This window comes from Leopardus geoffroyi, chromosome B2 (genome assembly GCF_018350155.1).
Source record: "Leopardus geoffroyi isolate Oge1 chromosome B2, O.geoffroyi_Oge1_pat1.0, whole genome shotgun sequence".
NCBI classification, from domain to species: Eukaryota; Metazoa; Chordata; class Mammalia; order Carnivora; family Felidae; genus Leopardus; species Leopardus geoffroyi.
In genome coordinates, this window is record NC_059332.1 from 41,212,744 (window position 1) to 41,232,552 (window position 19,809).

Sequence of the window (19,809 nt, forward strand, 5' to 3'; positions counted from 1 at the left end):
ACCCTTAACCCTTGACTTCCTACCCTGTGGGCACCTCCATGGAAAGCACATAGTGTTTAAAAAAGTAAAAATTTTAGGGGCACCTAGGTGGCTCAGTTGAGAGAGCACGTGACTTTTTTTTTTTTTTTTTAAGATTTATTTTTCTTTCTTTCTTTTTTCTTTTTTTTTTTTCTTTTAAGTAATCTCTCCACCCAACTGGGGCTCGAATTCACAACCGGGAGGTCAAGAGTAGCATACTCCAGGGACTGAGCCAGCCGGGCGCCCCTAGAGTATGTGACTCTTGATCACGGGTTGTGACTTAGAGCCCACTGTTGGGTGTAGAGATTACTTAAAAACAAAATCTTAATTTTTTTTTGTTTTTTTGTTTTTTTTTTTTTTTTTGATGGAGACGCTGGAGATCGAACAGGGGCCTCAAACAGCAGATAGCGTTTTAGAAGCGTGCCAGTCGGTGAAGAATTGGGAGGAAAGGCCGGACTCCGCCTCACGCGGCTCAGGGAAAAGCTTGATGCGTTACCTCCAGGACAGAGGAGCACCTGCCCCCGGGTAGGCAGACGATCCCCTGAGCCAGAACTGCTCCTGGACTTGGGTGGCCAGACTTGCATTATCCCCAGATATTCGCTATTCATCCCTTTCCTAGCCGACCAGGCCCTCTTTCAGCTAGACGATCCTCCTTTAGATATGCTAATACTTTCCTCCTCTAGGGACGGTCCAGTCCTAGGCGCTGATCTCTGTGTGGACTGGGGAGTTTCCTTTTTTCCCAGCTTGGGTAGGGGTGGAGTGGGCGATCTCACAGTTGCCACCTCTTCAGACCCCTCCCCAGTCCTCCTGATACCTGGCTTAAGAGGGTAGGGGGCTGGGAGGGCCCTTTCCCGCCACGGGGTCGCCCAGAGGGCTGGATCTTCCCGCCGGCGAGAAGGGCTGGTGCAAAACGCCGGGCAGCGCCCTCCCCGAGGCTGGGAGCCCAGCAGGGGCGTGTCCCCGCGCTCACCTGCCATTGGACAGGTGGGGCGGCCGGGCCGTACTATAAATGCGGAGCCGCCCGCCGCGGAGCCAGGCGCGCTGCACGATGGTGGACAGTGTGTACCGCACCCGCTCCCTGGGGGTGGCGGCCGAAGGGCTCCCGGACCAGTACGCGGACGGAGAGGCGGCACGCGTGTGGCAGCTCTACATCGGGGACACCCGCAGCCGCACGGCCGAGTACAAGGCCTGGCTGCTCGGGCTGCTGCGCCAGCACGGCTGCCAGCGGGTGCTCGACGTGGCCTGCGGCACCGGGTGAGCCAGGGCGGGGGCCAGGGAGCCGCTGGCTCGGCGTGGGGGGGCGGGGGGTGTGGGGGACCTCGGCCTGGTTGGTCCGGCAGCCTCCACCTGCGAGCCGCAGCCGGCCCGGGGCGGGACGAGTGGGGCAGAGCGGGCGGGAGGAGGGGCTGAAGACACCCGGGGGCAGAGGGGGCGTGTAAGCACCGCAGGGTGGGGCCTGCCGGTTCGCCGGGGAGGGCGGCGGCCGGGCTTTGGCGCCAGACCGACGTAAGCTCGGGTCCTGGCTGCAGCACTGGTCCCGAAGTGATGGCCTTGGGCAGTGTTAACAGTTAACATTTGTTCAATATTTGCCCGTGCCGCCACGCGCGGTGCCAGGAGCTTTTGGCACATCCGTTTTTAAGATCCTCACATAACCTCATGAGGTAAGGAGTGATACCCCACTTACAGTTGTGGAAATCCCGCCTCAGAGGAGCGAAAGCCCTCTACCTAGTGGAGAGGACATTCAGACAAAACACCATGCTGCACTACCTCCCCTGCACAGGTTCCTAAATTCCAGGAGCCTCAGTTTGCCCCGTCCCTCAAATGGGGGTAACACCGTCTACTTCACAGGGTTGCCATGAGGATTAATGCACATTTATAGAGCGCCCGGCTCTGAAGAGGTGCTAAAAAACCAAACCCAGAATTTGCTACCTGGTGATAAACCGATTTGCCAGGTCATTTGAGGTCAGTGGAGAAGGCCTAAGGAGAGGAAGCAGAGGAATGGTCTCAAGAGCGGAGGAGACAGAAGTGCCCAGCACAGGGCCTCCTCCTTGCCTTCCCAGGCCCCCTGACTGCCCCTCTTGGCCTCTCATCTCTGACCCTGCCCAGGGTGGACTCCATCATGCTGGTGGAAGAGGGCTTCACCGTGACCAGTGTGGATGCCAGTGACAAGATGCTGAAATACGCGCTTAAAGAGCGCTGGAACCGGCGGCACGAACCGGCCTTCGACAAGTGGGGTATGCAGGTCCAGCCAGGCCCTCCCCACCCAGCAGCCAGGGACTCGGTACTCTCTGCCCTGGGCTCCTTCAGCTCCTGTGCTGGTGTGCTTTGTTTTCCTTAAGGGGGACAGCAAAATTACTTTCATTTCCCTGGAAAGGGAGGCTTACGCACCAGAATGAGGTATCTGGTGATGAGTCTTCTCCCTTCTCCCAAATAAAAACACAGAAGCACGGAGCCATGCTTCCCATCCCTGGCTTCCTCCTCCTTTGACCCCTTCTCCCCTTCCCCCTCCATGTCCATGGTGAGCTCCTCCTTCTAACCGGATGGGGAATCCCTGTGTGTCTCGAAGGGGAAACTGAGGCAGGGTTGCACTTGGTGGAGGTGAGTGCTGCTGGTGCCATGGTGCCACCCTGATCCCTCTTCCCCTTCCTGGTCCCAGTCATTGAAGAAGCCAACTGGATGACTCTGGACAAAGATGTGCCCCAGCCACCAGGGGGCGGCTTCGATGCGGTCATCTGCCTTGGCAATAGTTTTGCCCACTTGCCAGACTGCAGAGGTGAGAGAGGGCGTGGCCTTGAGCATGGCCCCTGCTTTGAGCTGTACCTCTTTCCACAGACCCCTGGGTGCCCGCTCTCCTGACAGAGCAGACTGTTTTCTGCTCCTCTCTGCCTTGGCATCTGTATCCCTGGGGAGGAGAAAGATGGGAGGGAGACTGGTGCTCGGAGCCCTGAGCAGATGGAGCCTCTCTGCCCCTGCCCGGAGCTCAGGAGACCAGAGTGAGCACCGGCTGGCACTGAGGAACATCGCGAGCATGGTGCGGTCTGGGGGTCTGCTGGTCATCGATCATCGCAACTACGACCACATCCTCAGCACAGGCTGTGCACCCCCAGGAAAGAACATCTACTACAAGGTGGGGCCCCTGGGGGTGGGAGGCCCAGAGTGGGGGATGGGGGACGTGATCCTGCGGTCCAGGCCCCACAATGGTTGCAGAGGCTAATGCAGCCTGCACTACCTCCTACAGAGTGACTTGACCAAGGATATCACGACATCAGTGCTGACAGTGAACAACAAGGCCCACATGGTGACCCTGGACTACACGGTGCAGGTGCCGGGCGCTGGCCAGGATGGTTCTCCTGGTTTGAGGTACCCACTCGGCTAGGTAGGGGTGAGGAGGGGTGGTGCTGAGGCCACCAGCCCTCATGGTTGGTTGGGGGCTCTGTTGCAGTAAGTTCCGGCTCTCCTACTACCCACACCGTTTGGCTTCCTTCACGGAGTTGCTCCGAGCAGCCTTCGGGGGCAAGTGCCAGCACAGCGTCCTGGGGGACTTCAAGCCTTACAAGCCTGGCCAGGCCTACATCCCTTGCTATTTCATCCATGTGCTCAAGAGGACGGACTGAGTGCTGAGCGTGGCCTCAGCTCCTAAGACCCTCTGCCCAGGCACTGCCAGATCTGTCTGGGGAGGTGGGGACTGGCAGCCCCATACCAAGCCTAACCCCCGGTGCAGACCCTCGGGGTGTGGGGAGGGGCAGACTGCTGCTGGGGGTACGGGGATTTGGGTTCAGGCAAATGGAAGCGTGAGCAATATAGTCTGTGCCTTTTTCAGTTCCTGCACGCCTGGTGTTTATATCAGAAGGATCAGGCCCCTGTGGTGCCCGCCTTGCCCTCCCCTATGGCTCACTCCTTCCACAATCTTGCTCTTTCCCACTGCACCCTTTCAGACCACAACCAGCAGGGGGCAGCATACATTTTATTTTCAGCCAAGACTGGACTCCCTCAGTGCCCCACCCCAGAACTCCAGGCCCAAGCCCCTCCTTCTGAGCAGAGGGTCTTTAGTGTTGGAGCCGGAGCTGGCCTGGGAGGACGAACAGGTAGGCAGGGGATGATGCCTCTGAGCTCTTGTGGGGCTACTCGGCACCTCGGGGTTCTCGGGAAGGTAGGCCGACTTTGGGTGCAATAGCAGCACGCTGAGAAAGGGCCCCTTGCTCTCTCAGGTCTCTGTGGGGACACCTGAGTACCTTTAGCCACTGTGGGCAGGGTCCCGGCTTGCAGGAGGCTCCTAGCAGGCGGCAAACTTGCGCTGGATGCGCTTGTACCGGAGAAGCTCCTGCTCACTGACCGAGGGCTGCAGCCGGGCAGCGGCCTGCAGCAGGTCCTCCATGGTGAGCAGCAGTGCTGAGCTTCCGGGCTCCAGCCCTGGGAGGGGGTGACAGGGGGCAACAGAGGCTGTGGTCTATGTCCGAGGAGGGCAGAGCCCTGGGTAGGCATCTTCTTGCCCAGAGTTCCCCAAAGGTCAACAGTCCCTCCTCTGAAATCTAGGACCAGGCCTGGTTCCCATTAGCTTTTTGGTTGACCTCTGGGGCTGGCAAGTGACTCACCTTCCTCCAGGTCCTGAACCCTGCGTTTGAGGGCAGCTGTCATGGCATCAGAGCAGAGGGAGTAGAGGTCTGCCCCCGTCAGCTGGGGAGGGCAGCGGTCCAGCACGTTCACCAAGCTCACGGAGGGCTCTAGCTTGAATCTGTTGTGCAGAAACAGGAAGGGAGAGAAACAGTTTTACCTGGCACCCCCTACTTTGTCAAGAGGCATCCCTGACCAGCTTATTCTGCATGTTGCATTTATCCCCAGACCATCCCAAGGCCCAAGCCCTTTGGGAGTCTCCCCCTAACAGGGCATACTTGCGTGTGATGGCACTCAGAACGCGTAGCTGGGAGGCGCGGTCCTCGCTCACCCCCACAAACACCAGCTTGTCAAATCTTTAGGGAAATAGGCGGGCATAAGGGTCAGGGAGCCCAGCATGAGGGTGGAGGAAGCATAGGATGGGGGTCAGGGGAGAGGCCCCAGTGGGCCTGGTAGAGGTGAGAGGTACGGGGTGCACACCTGCCAGGCCGCAGAAGGGCAGGGTCCAGGAGGTCTGGTCTGTTGGTGGCCCCAATCACAAACACATCTCGAGTGCTGTGAAGCCCATCCAGCTCAGCCAGGAGCTGAGACACCACCCTACAAATCAGGACGTGAAGGCAAGAGAGTCCTTGGCCCTTCCTCGGCCCCTGCCCTACCAGCAGCGCCTGTCCTTACAGGTCTTCTCCACAGGGCCACCTGCTCCGCTGTGCCCTGTACACCCCTCCAGGCAGGCCCCCCATTCCCTTCAACATCCCCCACCCAACTCCAAGGCCCCTATTTCAGAACTGGAACGACAGGTACTCTGGGTGCTGAACACTGTTGCAACCTGTCTCCCATCCCTCCGTCTTGGACCCCAGACTCCATTCTGGCTCAGACCCCCACCTGTCCATCACACCTCCAGAGTCTCCACTTCGCCCCCGGCTTGGAGCCAGGGAGTCCAGTTCATCAAAGAAGATAATGCATGGAGCCGCAGCCCTGGCCCTGGCAAACACTGAGGAGAGAAAGGGACACACAGGAGGGGGAAGCTCAGGGGGGTCTAAAGTCAGGAGATAGGGGAGGAAGAGCCAGGTGTGACAACTCATCCCTTCAGGTACTAGGCCACCCTGGGCAGGTCCTTTGTGGAAAGGACCGTGAGACCTTAGAAAGACCAGGAGCAGCCTGGGGGTGTTGGTAGGCAGCACAAGGGCCATCGGGGGTTGGGAAGGGCTAGAACCTGGGCCCCTCCTCACCCACTCACCTTCCCGCACATTCTCCTCACTTTGGCCCACATACATGTTGATAAGCTCAGGCCCCTTCACGCTGAAGGAGAGGATGAGATTTGTCAGATGCATAAACACACAAGTGACCTCTCAGCCAGCCCCTCCTGCTCCCCAGCCTGTTGCGGCCCCCAGTTTGCCCACCATCCCTTCCACACCCCCTCGCCACCTGAGGAAGGTAAGGCTGCATTCAGTGGCTACTGCCTTGGCCAGGAGGGTCTTGCCAGTGCCAGGGGGACCATGGAGCAGAAGGCCCGAGCGCCTCAGGCCCAGGCTCAGAAGCTCTGGGTGCTCTAGAGGGAGCTGAATGGTCTCCAGAATCTCCTTCTTCACCTCCTGCAGCCCGCCCACATCATGCCAGGACACCGAGGGGATCTAGGAGACGGAAAGTGCATGGTTGGGGATATGGTGGTGAAGAGAGCTGCAGTCCTACCTCCAATGACCTGGAGTCTCTACCTTGGGAGCTCCAATGGCCCGGGAGTGAGCTGTCTGCAGCTGCTCCAGTGCCTGCCCGAAATCCTCAGCCAGGAGGGGAAAGCCAGCAGCACACAGCTCCCCCTCATCCTCCTCACTCAAGCCGCCTGCCAAACTGCAAAGAGAAACCCAGGAAGGCCTCTGGAGGACCTGACGTACGTACCCTGACGTACATCAGGGTCCTGGTTTCTCCTCCCCCCATCCCAGCCCCCACCCATCCACCCACCCACAATTCTTCTTGCCTCCTTTTCCCTCCTGTGCCCAGTTTCCTTACCCCAAGTTCTTGATCCTGGCACAGGCTGCCCGGCTGCTGTGGGTCAAAAGGGCATAGAGATCCCCTACCACAAAGCCCTGGGAACCACAGGAAAGGACACATGAGCAGGGCACAGTTGGCAAGAGCCCTCAGGAGGCTAGTACCCCAGCTGGCGCAGAGGCCCCAGTGTTGAAGCCTCGGGGTTTTCTACCCTCACTCGCAGGGCAGCTGGATCGTACCACCGCGGCTCAGAATGCGGGGAGGCCTGTGCCCGCCTCAGTACTCACTGCGCACCGCCGTGCCAGCTGTGGCAGCTTCACCTCTTGGCCCAGCGGGAGATGGGCAGTGAGGGCCCGCAGGACACTGAGCCGCTGCCCCTCTGACAGCACGGGCACCTCCAGCTGGTGAGGAAATGCTGTCTGGACGTCGGCAGGCAGGTCCTGGGCCTTGCTTGTGGTGGCCACAGCGATCAGCGGCGGGCAGCTGCAGACACGGAGTGGGCACTGAGGGCGAGAATGTGGCTGGCAGCCCCTGAGCCCTGTCCTGTCAGGAGGCTGGTGCCATAGGGCAGGGAGGTGGGTGGGTGCTGGGATGGGAGAGGAGGTGAGCACCCCACAGCTTCCTGGATGGGGCTCCATGGGCATACCTTGAGAGGGGGACCTATGCTTCCCCCCTCACACAGGGAGCTCCCTGAGGGTAGAGCCTGTGCTTTTTCTCTAGTGCTCCCCACAAAACACGAGGGAGCACATTCTCCTCCCTCGAATACCCCAAGCTCCTCTGCTCAGGGCCATCTGGAGAATGGCCAAATGGGTGGGATGTCTGAGAAGCCATTGAGGAAGAGAGGGCAAAAGGCTGAAGAGAGATGAGGGTGGCTTGGCCCTGCCCCTTTACAGACCGAGCTCTGTATAATACCTGGTGAGGGGGTCCTCATCGAGGAGGAGGTGACGCAGCGTGGCCACCACACGGGCGTCCTCACCGAGCCCATCACGGTCCCGACCCAGAAGGTCCACGGCTGTCAGCAATAGAACCACAGGCCGGCAGCGCCGGGCCCGGGAGAAGATGGCCTGCAGTTTTGTCTCCACAGCTCCGCTACTGTCTGCACAGAGGTTGGAGCAGGGCACCTGGGGAGGAGACCCCGATGGTCTGTGAGCAAGGGGCAGGTGTGACTGAGGCAGGAATGGCAGGGAGAGGAGCCAGAAGATGCCGGCCATCTTCTTTTTAGAGAGCAGGGATGGGGGAGAAGGTAACACTGACCAAGTCCTACCTCTTCTTTACTCTAACTTCATTCCCTGGACTGTCCAACAAAATCTTCAAACCCCTTCCTTTTTTAAAGTCTCTCTTAGTAGCTGAGAATCATGGGAATCTGCCTGACCAACTGGCCCACTGGGCCGAGGCATTAGGGCCAGGCCAGGGAGGAGGGGAGAAGGAGAATCTGGGCTGGGGAAATGTGGTTGGGGTTCTACTCTCCAGGTACCCTCACCTTCAGTAGGTGGAGGCCAAGGCGGCTGCAGGCTGCAGTGACAGCTGTGGTCTTCCCACTGCCTGGGGGACCATGGAGAAGGACACTGCTGGTTCCTGTCAAGAGGGCACCTCTGCAACCAGAGAACAGACACTTGTCTCCTCCATTCTCTCAAAGTTAAGAACCCTCAGTAGCAGGGGTCCTTGGATCTAGAAAGCAGATAGCCTGTTTCTCTTTTCTTGAGGCATCCCCCTTCCTCCAGGGCTGTTTCCATATGATGAGGCTGTATTTCCCATACCACCCGTGGTGCTCTGGCAGAGGCATGGAGTATATCCACCAGCCAGGACAACTCCCTTGTCGTCACTGCCTTCAGTAAAGCCTTGACTGTTATGTCTGGTCTGGAATCACGAGGAATTAGGGAAGGGTCTGTGTCTACACTTAGGCCAGTGGTATGAGGAACTGCATCTTTTGGGGCCAGGGTGGTGAAGGACAGAATGGCTAGTGGGCTCCCCAAGGGGAAGGGCAGTCTCAGAGACAGCTGTCTCTGGTAGAGATTCTTCCTCCCCAGCCGACCCTGGAGGATGGAGATTATCCCCAGAAAGGAGCCTAGGAATTTGCTTACAGAAAGGACATGGGCGAGTGGCCTGGGCATACTAGTTTGAGGGAGGTCCACCCGATCCCACTCCAGCCAGCGCATTAGGAACTACTTGTCCAGCCCCCTGCCCCTTCAGAGATGTTCTGAGCAGGCTTTCCTCACACCCTGAGGCCACGGCCTCACTCACCCTGGCTGGAGGCGAGGCTTCAGGGCAGCACAGAGCTCGGTCACTAAGGCCTCCAGGCCCGGAGGAGACAAGCTGTTCCAGGGAGTGGATTCTCCTGAAGTGAGCCTTGGAACAGGGCTCAGGGTAGAACCCACCTGTGAAAGGTGGCAGGAAGCTTTAGTGTCTGGGAGTTGTTTCTGCTTCTTTCCCCAGGTCTACTTCCATCCCCAGGGCCTCACCAAGTACAAGGAGGTATGGGCGGTGTCTGCCAAGAAGGCGCTCGTTGGCCCATCCGGAGCTTCTCCAAGGGTTTTCTTCACTTTAAAAAACATCTCCCGCCACCTGAAGGAAAGAAGCCCCATGAATCCCAGACCCAGAGCCCACATACACCCCTCCCTGAGGACAAGGCGGCTGTCTCAATCATAGAGGTCCCCAGCAGGGACAAACTCAAGAGTAGCATGAGTAACGGACATGAGAGTTATGGCATGGTGGGGGGTGGGGAAGGGGAGAGGAGTAGGGGTAGAAGAAAGCGAATGGTCTTCCTCATCTCCCAGGCTGGGCCATGTACATTTTTGAGGGCAGGAGCTATAACTGTCCTCCACATCCCTCATGACAACCATCAGGGAGCCATGGGAGCGTGATTCTCCGGGTGAATGGCCTACCCACCCACTCTGATGGCAGAAGACACAGCTGCATTAAGCAATGATCATCTGGCCATTTTTACTGGCTTCAGACTACTGTCTTCCCCTCAAATTCATACCTCCCAAGGCCTTCCAAAGCCTCAGCAGGAAGGGCTCCTTGGTTCTTATTCAACAATCCACAAAATCAAATTGCAGATACCTTACTAAAGACAACTAGTGATTAATGATTCTCTATTTTGGCTGCACATCAGAATGATCTGTAAAACTTCTGAAAATCAGTATCTGCCACATGTTATATGATTCCGTTCAGCAGATGGTAATTGCTGGGGGCTGAGGGATGGAGGGAGTACAGCGTGACTGTTAATGGGTAGGGTTTTGGGGTGATGAAAATATTCTGCAATTAGATAGTGGTGTTGGTTGCATAACCTTGTGAATCTACTAAAAGCCACTGAATTGTACACCTCAAACGTGGATTTCATGGCATATGAATTATATCTCAATTTTTAAGTGATCTCTAAACCCATGTGGGGCTTGAACTCATGACGCCAAGATTAAGAATTGCATGTTCTACAGACTGAGCCAGCCAGGTGCCCCATCTCAGCCTTTTAAGTTAGCATTTTTCTCTCCTTTGGAAAAAGTTAAAAGATTTCACAGGCCCCAGCTTCACCTTGATTCTGCTCCAATAGGTCTGAGGGGGCTCAGGCATCTGTATTTTTCAAAAGCTCCCCCAGCCATAACCAAGGCTGTGCAAGTCACTGCTAGTGTCAGAGTGAATTAGGGCTCTTCAGCGTCCTAAGGGTGCAGAGTGGGGGAGCAGGTAGTAGTTACTAGCCCAATTTTCCAGATAAAAATGATGAACCACCCTCCTCTTTAATCCTCAGGTAGAAAGGCAATGACTTGGCCCAGACTTGGGCCTCTTGAAGTTCCAATCGGTGCAAATTGCTGTTCACCGTGTCTCGCAGTCATAAAACTGTTTACTCCGGCAGCAAAATGGATTGGTGGGAATAACTCAAGGCGGAGGGGAGAGGCATACCAGACTGGTATTGTGAACTCTTGCAACTATTAGGGTGGGCAGTTATTGTGGTTAAAAACTAGAACATAAGGAAGACTGTGTCTTACTACTATTCAGTATACATGAACAGTGGGTGGGTCTATAACCTGGAATCTCAATCCTGAGTCACAGTGCACATGGTAAGCAGTGGAATCCAAGGAGGAACAGCACTGTGGAGGGTTAGGGGGAAACTCCCCTTCCACGGACAGCGGTAGGACCATCTCAGTGAGTGCAAGGAGCAGACTTCTAGAACGCATCTGGGTATTTCTGGGGAATGCTGTGTGTTATTAAGAGCCACACGGGAGACAGTGCAGCTGGATCCTGCTGGCCTGCTTTGGGGAGGTGGAACCGTGGAAGAGCCTGAAGAAGCTACACTACCAACACTGGAATTCTGTTCCAGGGATCTCAGGAGCCTCCTAGCAGGGCTTTCCTTACCAGGTCTGGGGGAGGAGGGCTAAAGCACTCATCTCTATCTGTCCTTAGGCCAACCTGCTGACCCCAACCCTGCTTTCCAGGACCTACTCAGGGCAAGAACTGTGTGCTCAGCAGCCAGAGAGAGGCAGGCCGCTAAAGGGCCAGAACAGCAGACATCCAGGAACAGAACAGGCTTGCTGGTCTACCTCAGAAGGGTCCAGTGCCTACTTTCCTCTAAAGGTACAAAGGGTGGGCATTCTGTAGGTTTCCTACAGAAAGCTAGCTCATAGATGTTTGCTATATTTAAGATGGGAGACAGAAGTGACTAATACAGGCCTGGCACTTTCTACGAGGCCCCAGTTGTAGATTTGATTTGGGAAAGCTCAAAGAGGCGCCGTGAGCACCAAGTGGGGTTACAACGTGCACTACCAGGCGCTTCATCTGAGTACCACAACTCTGAGTGAACCAAGCTCTGAATGTTGACCAAGGATGAATCAGGTGCTCCAGACAAGGCATCTGCCTTGGCAGAGGACCCAAGCTGACTAGGCCAGAGACCTTGGGCATGCCAACTCTTAAACCTCAGTTCCTTTAGGCTGGTCCCATCACCTCACTGAAATCCCCTGAACATTGGTTTAGCGTGTCAATCAGTTGTGTTCTCCTTCTAGGACATCACTATAGGAAATCAGTCCTGGGGTATCAGGCTACACATTCTCCCCTTTCACAAAGCAGTCTCTGAATTCTCTGCCTCACCATTTTACATGGAACCCCTGTGATCAGAGTCGACAGGGTGGCAAAAGGATGGACTCCCTGTTTTGGGTGCTTGGCTCAGTCATGCTTATATTTCTCTTTATTGAGGATAAAGAGAAAGAGGAGGCCCCTCAATAACAGCAGCAATCTCTCTTTCCCCCATTTTGGGAGATAGGATCGAAAAGCTCCATGTGCACACACTATTGATTAGGGCAGAAATCGAAGCTTGGGTCTCTTTATGTTGAGTATATGGGAAGTGTGGCCTGAAACCTGGTGCAAACAACACTGTGGTTGAGAATGAAAAGCAAGGAGTCTCATGTTGGTCTAGGCTCTTAAACTTCTTAATGCTTTACATTACCTATGACCGCCCAACAAGTTGAGGATAAAACACCTCCCACAAGCAGTAGGCAGTGGTTCTTAATCTTTTTTCAGTCCTGCACCCATTTGAGAACCTGAAGAAAGCATGTACCTTTTCTCTAGAAAAATGTACATGACAACAACAGCAGAATTTTCTTATATACAAAATTATTCCACACAACTTGCGGGGAGGGGATTGTAGAGCTCTTGCACCCAGGTTGAGAATCCCAACTGTAGGACAGGAGGCAGCTGCATACCTGGGCAGTTTCTCTGGGCTTCCTTCCAGGACCTCTACTTGCCCAACTGTTGGCACACACAGAACATCCCCTTCCTGGACTGCCCTGCAACACAGCAGTGGCCCTGGTCAGCTCACAATGAGAGTCAAGAACATGGGCCTGACATATCCCCACATGTCCACTCCCAACCTGCAGACCATAGGGACCTACTGCCCACCCAGAGATCCCAAGCAGTTGTTCAGAGAACAAGTCTGACCTAGAATGAACCAGGGCGGGGGGGGGGGGGGGGGGGGAGAGATGGCAGAGAGGCTAGAAAGGAGGATCAGAGAGCAGTGAGGGGGTGAAGCTGAGTCCTGGCTCTTTGGGGGCCCTCTCAATTCATAGGTTCCTCAGTTTAGAATGTCCAGATTCACCTCACGGTGAATTTCTCTTCTATGGACCGCCTGCTACACCAAGAGGCATCTAGCCGCAATACTGCTTAAAATGTGGCTTTGTAAAGTCAAAGGCTCTGTGGGACCTGAATCTAAGGCATGGGATAGGAGGAGAGCAACAAGGGTGAGATGCTATCTTCTTGAAAGGGGGAAGCAGCTAACCTGGGTGTCTGAAAGTGCCGGTAAAGAACATGGTCATAATTTCCATTCGTGCTGTAGTGGGGAGAGGACACAATTTCGATGTGTAACTCTTTGGCAAACAGAGGCCCAGGCAGCACTGAGCAGCTTCCTTTGTCTTCAGGGATGCTGGAGCCTTCCAAGTACCTCTATTAGAGAAATAACCACCACCTTATAACTTTCTTCCAAGGAGTCAGGCTCTGCCCTACCTTAACTTTAGCAGCCAATATTTCTATTTGCATCCTCTATCCACAAGGCCCGTGGGAGGGGAGGCCTAAGGCAGCAGAACTGAATACCTGTATCTCTTCCCTGGAAACAGAAACCTCTCCTCCTAATGGGCACCAGGAAGAGATTTCTGACTCTGGCTCCAAACAGTTCCCCAGTAAAAATAATCTTTCTGTGATACCTTTAAGTTGGCCCTGAGTCAGTAAAGTGGTAAAGACACTTCATTCCCACAAGCCCTTTGAGTAGCCACCAGGCACAAACTGGGATTGATATTAATTGGACATTAGTGGGGACACTCTGAATTCAGGCTGTGAGAAATGGATATGATCTCAGTAAAGCTGACAGGATTGGTTCAGCTGAATGAGCTCCAGTCTGAGGACTCCAGAGTTTTTCCTCCATTCAAAAGGAAACCCACACCAGACTCCTATTCATGCATATCTTATATCCTTCTTGACATCTCATAGCACTAATTGGCTATGCCAGCATGATCTAACAGAACTTTCTACAGTGCTAAGAGATGTTATCTACATGTGCTATCGAGCACTTGAGATGAGACTAAAGCAACCAAAGAACTGAGTTTTAAATTTTATTTAGTTTTAATTAATTGAAAAAGCCACAATGTGGCTAGTGGCTTCCATATGGGACAGTGCAGGCCTAAACCACACATCTAGGTGCCTCATTAAATATTAGACTATATTTGTTTCCCCAAATACAACAATCTTCTTGAAGTACTCTAAACCAAAAACTTCTCTTAGGTACATTTTTAAAAAATATTAAAATCCAACCCCAGGCACTAAAGATAATAAAGAGCCCTCCCCTTCAAGGAATTTACAATATACAACTGTGAATTAGAGTACATAATCATAACAGGGCAGAAAATAAATACCCTAAGGAAGATACAAAATGCTACAGGAGGAAGAATTCATGTTAAATATGTGGTAAGATTATGTAAGGCTTTGAGAAGGTGGCATCTTTAGATGGGCTTTAAAAGGAAAGGATGGTAGGATTTTAACAGATGAGGCTACAAGAACAGGAAGGAACTTGAAGTCAAGGATAAGCATGAGCAAAAACAATGAGGTATCATCCTCCATATTATTCAGTACAATTCTGGATACATTGCAGCAATTCAACAAATAATTGAGTAGATTAACATACTGTAAACACCTGGTAATTTGACTATGCCTCTCTTCTTTCCCCTGAATAGAGGAAATCCCTTCCCATGCACCACCACACCATGGAGAGTTATATTTTGATTACAGAGAACAGATAAATGAGACTAAGAGACATTAGGATCTAAGGAGTAAGGGACCTAAATTCTACAGCTCTTTTCTTCCAATTCAGTTGAGGTAAGGAAGAGGGAATAAGGGTGTGGAAACATTCCTGACCTCAGTCCTGTATCCTACCTGAATTCTGAGCTCTCCCACTTCCAGGGGATCACAGCCGAGATTAAAAGCCAGAGTGGCAGGCACCAGGGCCAGTCCGTCAGCGAGGGGCTCTCCTGGCTGCCCAGAGCCAGGTCCCAGCCTTTCAGAGAGATCCCAGCGAGGCTCTAGGACCTGCACCTTGGCCAAGTGTGGCTGGGAAGTGTTCGACGACTCCCCGGCCCGGGTCACCCACACCCATTCGCCCTGGAAGAGGCCCAGGCTACGGAGGCAGCTCCGGCTTACACCCAGTGAATCCCCAGTCCCTCCCAGAACTCCCCGGAGTTGCCGGACTGTGCGGTTAACCGCGAAGGAGGACACCACGGGCGGAGGAGGGGGCGGGCTGCTGTCTCCAGTCTCCGGACCCAGTTTGGCCCGCCCACGGAGCTCAGTGACAGCTAGCCGCGTCCCTGGGCCCAGCAGTCCTTGCAACGCCGGCCGAGTCTCCAGCACCCGAGGTCCGGGGACTGGCAGGGCCTCTCCGCGCCGCACCAGCAGCGGCCCGACTCGCGGTCCGAGCCCGGGCCCCGGCGAGGTGCCAAGCAGCGCCCACCCCAGCGCCGGAGGCCGCCGCACGGGCCGTGCCCGCACCCACGCCCCAGGGCCCAGAGCAAGGAGCCGCAGCAGCGAGAGGCTAACCAGCAGCTCCGGGGGCCCGGGACCCTTCTCCTCGGTCCCTGCGCCCGGCCCCTCCAGGGCCGCCACTAGCAGCGCCGGCCCTGCAGGGCTCTCCCCTGCAGGCCGCAGGGCCAGCACCAGTCCCAGTCCCGCTGCAGGCCACGGGCCCCCGGGGGGCAGCAGCACCGCCAACGGGGGTGCCTCGGTCGGGAAGGGCTCCAGGACCCGCAAGACTGCCAGCGCCATGGTGACAGACCAACGAGGAAGCCGTTGGAGCGCGGCTTCCGGGCCAGCGCCGCACGCGGTTTCCGCTTCCGTCCGGGGAGGCGCGAGAAGAGTAGGAGGGGCGGCGGGTTCCTGGAGCGTCCTCCTGGAGGGTGAGCCCCGGCTGGGATTGACGGGTTGGTGCCTCTGTGGCAGTAACACATTCACTGCCGTTGCGTAGTGCTTTGAGACCGTGTTTGCAGGGATCTGCCTGCCGCGCCTGCTAGGGATTAACGTGCTCTTCTGCCACGCAGTTAGCAGTTAATTGAATGATCAGCGAACTTCCTGCGTGCCCAGGACCAACTTGGTCCAGTGCTAGGAGCTATGGGTGGAGTGTTGAGGAAGGATTCCACTACTCTGTGGAACTCCTACACTTTCCAGTGTGGAACTATAGGCACTGGGATTTGGGTATTGTGGGGAAGGTTACAGGAGGGAGTGGTAGGATAAAACGGTCTCACAGTGCTTATGGGTATGTAGGGGCGGCTGGCTGGATTACTACATGTGATTCATGTAGCCCTAGAGTACTTGGTGCTGCCACATCTGTTTCCAACACATCCTACACAAAACCCATGTTCCGGTGTTTCTTGTCCTGTTCCTTCTACTCCCAACAAACTTGAAGTGAAGACAAAGCAACTTTGCTTTTTCATTCCTCCAAAACCGGTTGCTCTCCCTTCTGCTCCTCACCCCCGCTCGCAATCAGTCCTTGCAGACTGGAGGCCCATGTCCTGTTTCTACCCTGGAGGGATGGGAAGCAGAGCAGGAGGAAGAGAGGTGTTTAAGGCTTCAGTCATGAGCACCCAACCAACAGCTTGCTTCCCAACAAGATTCCATCCTTGTCTCCACCTCCACTGCTCTGTGCAAGTCACTTGGACACTAGTGGGCCACACTTGAAGTTATTAACAATATATTTGCACTTAGAATCAATGGATTGGTTGGTGGTAATCTGCTTTTTAAAAATTATTATTGTTATTTTTTAATGTTTATTTTTGAGAGAAAGAGAGTGTGAGCAAGGGAGGTATGGAGAGAAGGGGTGGGGTGGGGACAGGATCCGAAGCAGGATCCTTGCTGACAGCAGAGAGCCCGAGCCCCAGATCAGGGCAGAGAGAGAGGAAGAGAGAGAATACCAAGCAGGCTCCTCACCACCAGTGCAGAGCCCAATGTGGGGCTCAAACTCACCAACCGTGAGATTATGACCTGAGCCAAAGTCGGATGCTCACCCAACTGAGCCACCCAGCGCCTAGGTGGTAATTTACTCTTTCTGGACCTTGTATTCTCCTCCAACCACTGCACAACTTATTTCTTTCCTTCACAGATGAAGAGCTTGAGGCAGCCCTCTACTTTGTACATTAGGCATTCCTGAAAATCTGAGAGTTGAATATTAGGTTTATATGTTATAAGGTATTTCTATTCCTAGCGAGACAAAATATTTTTTTTCTTTTTTTTTTTTTTTCAACGTTTATTTATTTTTTTGGGGACAGAGAGAGACAGAGCATGAACGGGGGAGGGGCAGAGAGAGAGGGAGACACAGAATCGGAAACAGGCTCCAGGCTCTGATCCATCAGCCCAGAGCCTGACGCGGGGCTCGAACTCACGGACCGCGAGATCGTGACCTGGCTGAAGTCGGACGCTTAACCGACTGCGCCACCCAGGCGCCCCGAGACAAAATATTTTTTAAATGATTATAGTTCCTGGAGGTACTTCTAGTCTTAAACTTGAAATTGCCCAGTTCCACATTTTTTTTTTTTTTTAAGTAATCTGCCCAACATGAGTCTTGAACTCATAATCTCAAGATCAAGAGTCATTGGGGCATCTGGGTGGCTCAGTTGGTTAAGTGTCTGACTTTGGCTCAGGTCATGATCGCACGGTTCATGAGTTCAAGCCCCACATTGGGCTCTGCACTGGTGGTGCAGGGAGCCTGCTTGGTATTCTCTCTCTCCCTTTGTCTCCGCCCCTTCCCCACTTGCTCTCGCTTGCTCTCTCTCTCTCTCTCTCTCTCAATAAATAAATAAATAAGCTTTATTATTTTTTTATTAAAAATTTGTTTAGTGTTCATTTAAACATCCCTCTGGGCGGGGGAGGGGCAGAGAGAGAGGGAGAGAGAGAATTCCAAGCAAGCTCTGTGGTGTCAGTGAAGAGCCAGATGTGGCACTCAGTCTCATGAACTGTGAGATCATGACTTGAGCCGAAATCAAGAGTCAGATGCTTAACCGACTGAACCACTCGTTGCCCCACATTTTTTTTTTTGGAGGTGCTCCTCCAATTCCACATTTTTTTAAAGTTTTTTTTTAAAGTTATTTATTTATTTTTGAGAGAGAGAAAGAGAGAGCAAACAGGGGAGGGGCAGAGAGAGGGAGAGAGAGAATTCCAAGCAGTCTCTGCACCATCAGCACAGAGTCCGATGTGGGGCTCAAACTCACAGTGAGCTCATGACCTCAGCCGAAATCAAGAGTCAGATGCTTAGAGTCAGATGAGCCACGCAGGTGCCCCCAATTCCACATCTTAAAGGAACATGCAAGAATGTACTAGGGACCTGGGGTGCCATGCTGGCTCAGTTAGTTAAGAGTCCGACTTCAGCTTAGGTCATGATCTCGCAGTTGGGGAGTTTGAGCCCCGTGTTGGGCTCTGTGCTGACAGCTAGGAACCTGGAACCAGCTTCAGATTCCGTGTCTCCCATTCTTTCTGCCTCTCCCCAGCTAGCACTCTGTCTCTCTTTCTCTCTCTCAAAAATAAACATTAAAAAAAAAAAAAAAAAGAATGTACTAAGGACCTGAATTGAAATGGATGGAAGTTCCCATTTGGTAGTTCTGAATTATATTGTGTGGCTCTGTCCCCTCAGTTTCCAGAGGGTCTAAGGACTGGGACAATGGTGGGGTGGGTCCAAAGAAGATATGCCTACTTTATACAGGCAAGCCCTAGGCCTCAGGACTACAGTGCTCCTCGAGGCCTTGGGAATGGGTAAATAAGTCTGATATCCTGCCTGCTTCAGCACCCACACAGACACAAATATCCACCCACAAATAAATATCCTTTCTTCCTGGGCTTTTCCTCTATCAAATAATGGTTGGTGGGCCATCTGCTTTGTATTACCTTGAAATTGTCATCAATCATTGGGAGCCAAATACTACTTCCATAAGATGGGAGTCTACATTTGTTGCCTTTACTTCCATACCTCTTGCTCACTCAACCCATTATAACCTTCCTTCTGCTTCTCTAAAACTTTCCTGCAAAGATCACCCACAACTAGAGAATCAAGGTGGTGTTGTTTGAGCTTATCTTAATCATTCCCTGGAATCTGACACTATTGACCAATCCTCTTTTACTTCCTTTGCCACTATGACACCAGTTTTCCTTCTACATTTCTGACAGCTCCAGAACTCATCTTCAACTCCTCCCTTTCCTTTACCATCTTCCCCACATTCCAATGAATCATCAAGTCCTGTTGATTGTACACATTTCCCAATTCTGTCCTTTCTTCTCCATGCCCATGGTCTTTGTCTTGTAAGGTTGCTCTCCTGGTCAAGGGTCACAGGCTTTTGTTCTCAAGAGCCTTCTCCAATTTCTTCACATAGTAAATCGTCTACTGGAGTCAACTTTCTGAAACATACTCTTCCAGCCACCTCTAGGTTTGTGTAATTTATTACATTGTATCTTAAGCATCTGTTTATACAAGTCTGTGAACTTCACCAGTGAACTCCTTGAGGGCAGGAAATGATCTTATCCATTAGGACATTGGCTTGGGCAGGGTGGGAGTAAGATGTATTTCCTGAGACACTCAACAAACAACGAGGTAGCTTTTCCTCTGTATTCCCAAGGGTTCCTATCTAGCTGGTTCCCCAATCCCAGAGCACTTGCAGTAGGAACGGGGACCCTCTTTCCAAAACTGTAACAAACTCAGGATTCTCATCTCATCTCACCAAGGTCCCAGTCACCCAGCCTTCCCCTTTGATTCTCTGCATGCCTCGTTTTGGAAACGGATGCCCCGGAGGACTCTTGGGAGCTCTCTCCGCTAATTTTGCATATGCAATTAGTGGTAATTGCCCAGATGAAGAAAGGTGCCCTTCATTTTAGGGCTTCTTTCCTTCCATTCGTACTGGGCGAAGGAGCAGAGCGGGGAAAATGAGAACCACTTTAGAAGGGAACCGGCTGCAAAAGAATGGCAGAGGCCGACGCACACCAGACGCCCGAGTGCGGTACTCGGTGCTAAGCTAGGGCTTCCCCTTTTCCCCACCTCCTTCGTTAAGCTCGACCCACTTTAGGGCGGGACCTCCCACTCAGCCAATTCTGGGAGACGAACCCTGGCGGTTTGTACTCTTCCTTTCCAATGAGAAAAAAAGGAAGCAGCTTGGCCCCAATAACCAATCCAAGGAGGCGGCGCCTGGTTGTCAGGCAGGTTTG

The 19,809-nt window shown here is 53.6% G+C and overlaps 2 protein-coding genes across 4 annotated transcripts; one reads left to right on the plus strand and one right to left on the minus strand.

Annotated features, from left to right (window-relative positions):
• Window positions 1–368: 368 nt before the first annotated feature.
• GNMT (glycine N-methyltransferase) lies at window positions 369–3,840 on the plus strand. The gene is made up of 7 exons (XM_045498260.1): window positions 369–543; window positions 1,003–1,272; window positions 2,125–2,252; window positions 2,675–2,791; window positions 3,003–3,145; window positions 3,257–3,378; window positions 3,461–3,840. Exons 2-7 carry the CDS (start codon window positions 1,028–1,030, stop codon window positions 3,630–3,632), a joined length of 927 nt encoding a protein of 308 aa, XP_045354216.1. The 5' UTR covers window positions 369–543; window positions 1,003–1,027; the 3' UTR covers window positions 3,633–3,840.
• A 124-nt stretch (window positions 3,841–3,964) lies between these two features.
• On the minus strand, window positions 3,965–15,455 carry PEX6 (peroxisomal biogenesis factor 6). Of its 3 annotated transcripts, XM_045498257.1 has the most exons (17): window positions 14,515–15,455; window positions 12,872–13,035; window positions 12,300–12,383; window positions 9,072–9,174; window positions 8,854–8,987; window positions 8,093–8,204; window positions 7,525–7,733; window positions 6,900–7,095; window positions 6,634–6,710; window positions 6,342–6,474; window positions 6,055–6,260; window positions 5,867–5,928; window positions 5,512–5,620; window positions 5,110–5,226; window positions 4,908–4,985; window positions 4,611–4,750; window positions 3,965–4,428 (listed from the first exon to the last, which is right to left on the minus strand). In XM_045498257.1, the coding sequence occupies exons 1-17, from the start codon at window positions 15,394–15,396 to the stop codon at window positions 4,292–4,294; spliced, it is 2,943 nt and encodes a 980-aa protein (XP_045354213.1). In that variant the 5' UTR covers window positions 15,397–15,455; the 3' UTR covers window positions 3,965–4,291. The 3 variants fall into 3 exon arrangements, with proteins under 3 accessions (XP_045354213.1, XP_045354215.1, XP_045354214.1); XM_045498259.1 differs by lacking the exon at window positions 6,055–6,260 and having other exon boundaries at window positions 6,319–6,474; window positions 14,515–15,452; XM_045498258.1 differs by lacking the exon at window positions 4,908–4,985 and having other exon boundaries at window positions 14,515–15,451.
• Window positions 15,456–19,809: the final 4,354 nt, after the last annotated feature.

Excerpts from the sequence above, each read along its gene's own strand:
- GNMT (XM_045498260.1), top strand. The coding sequence starts at position 1,028 with ATGCGGAGCCGCCCGCCGCGGAGCCAGGCGCGCTGCACGATGGTGGAC. Across the intron at positions 1,273-2,124 it reads GACGTGGCCTGCGGCACCGG|GGTGGACTCCATCATGCTGG; the intron begins GTGAGCCAGGGC and ends GACCCTGCCCAG. Across the intron at positions 2,253-2,674 it reads ACCGGCCTTCGACAAGTGGG|TCATTGAAGAAGCCAACTGG; the intron begins GTATGCAGGTCC and ends TCCTGGTCCCAG.
- PEX6 (XM_045498257.1), bottom strand. The coding sequence starts at position 15,396 with ATGGCGCTGGCAGTCTTGCGGGTCCTGGAGCCCTTCCCGACCGAGGCA. Across the intron at positions 8,988-9,071 it reads CCCATACCTCCTTGTACTTG|GTGGGTTCTACCCTGAGCCC; the intron begins GTGAGGCCCTGG and ends CACCTTTCACAG. Across the intron at positions 4,751-4,907 it reads CTGAGTGCCATCACACGCAA|ATTCAAGCTAGAGCCCTCCG; the intron begins GTATGCCCTGTT and ends TCTGCACAACAG.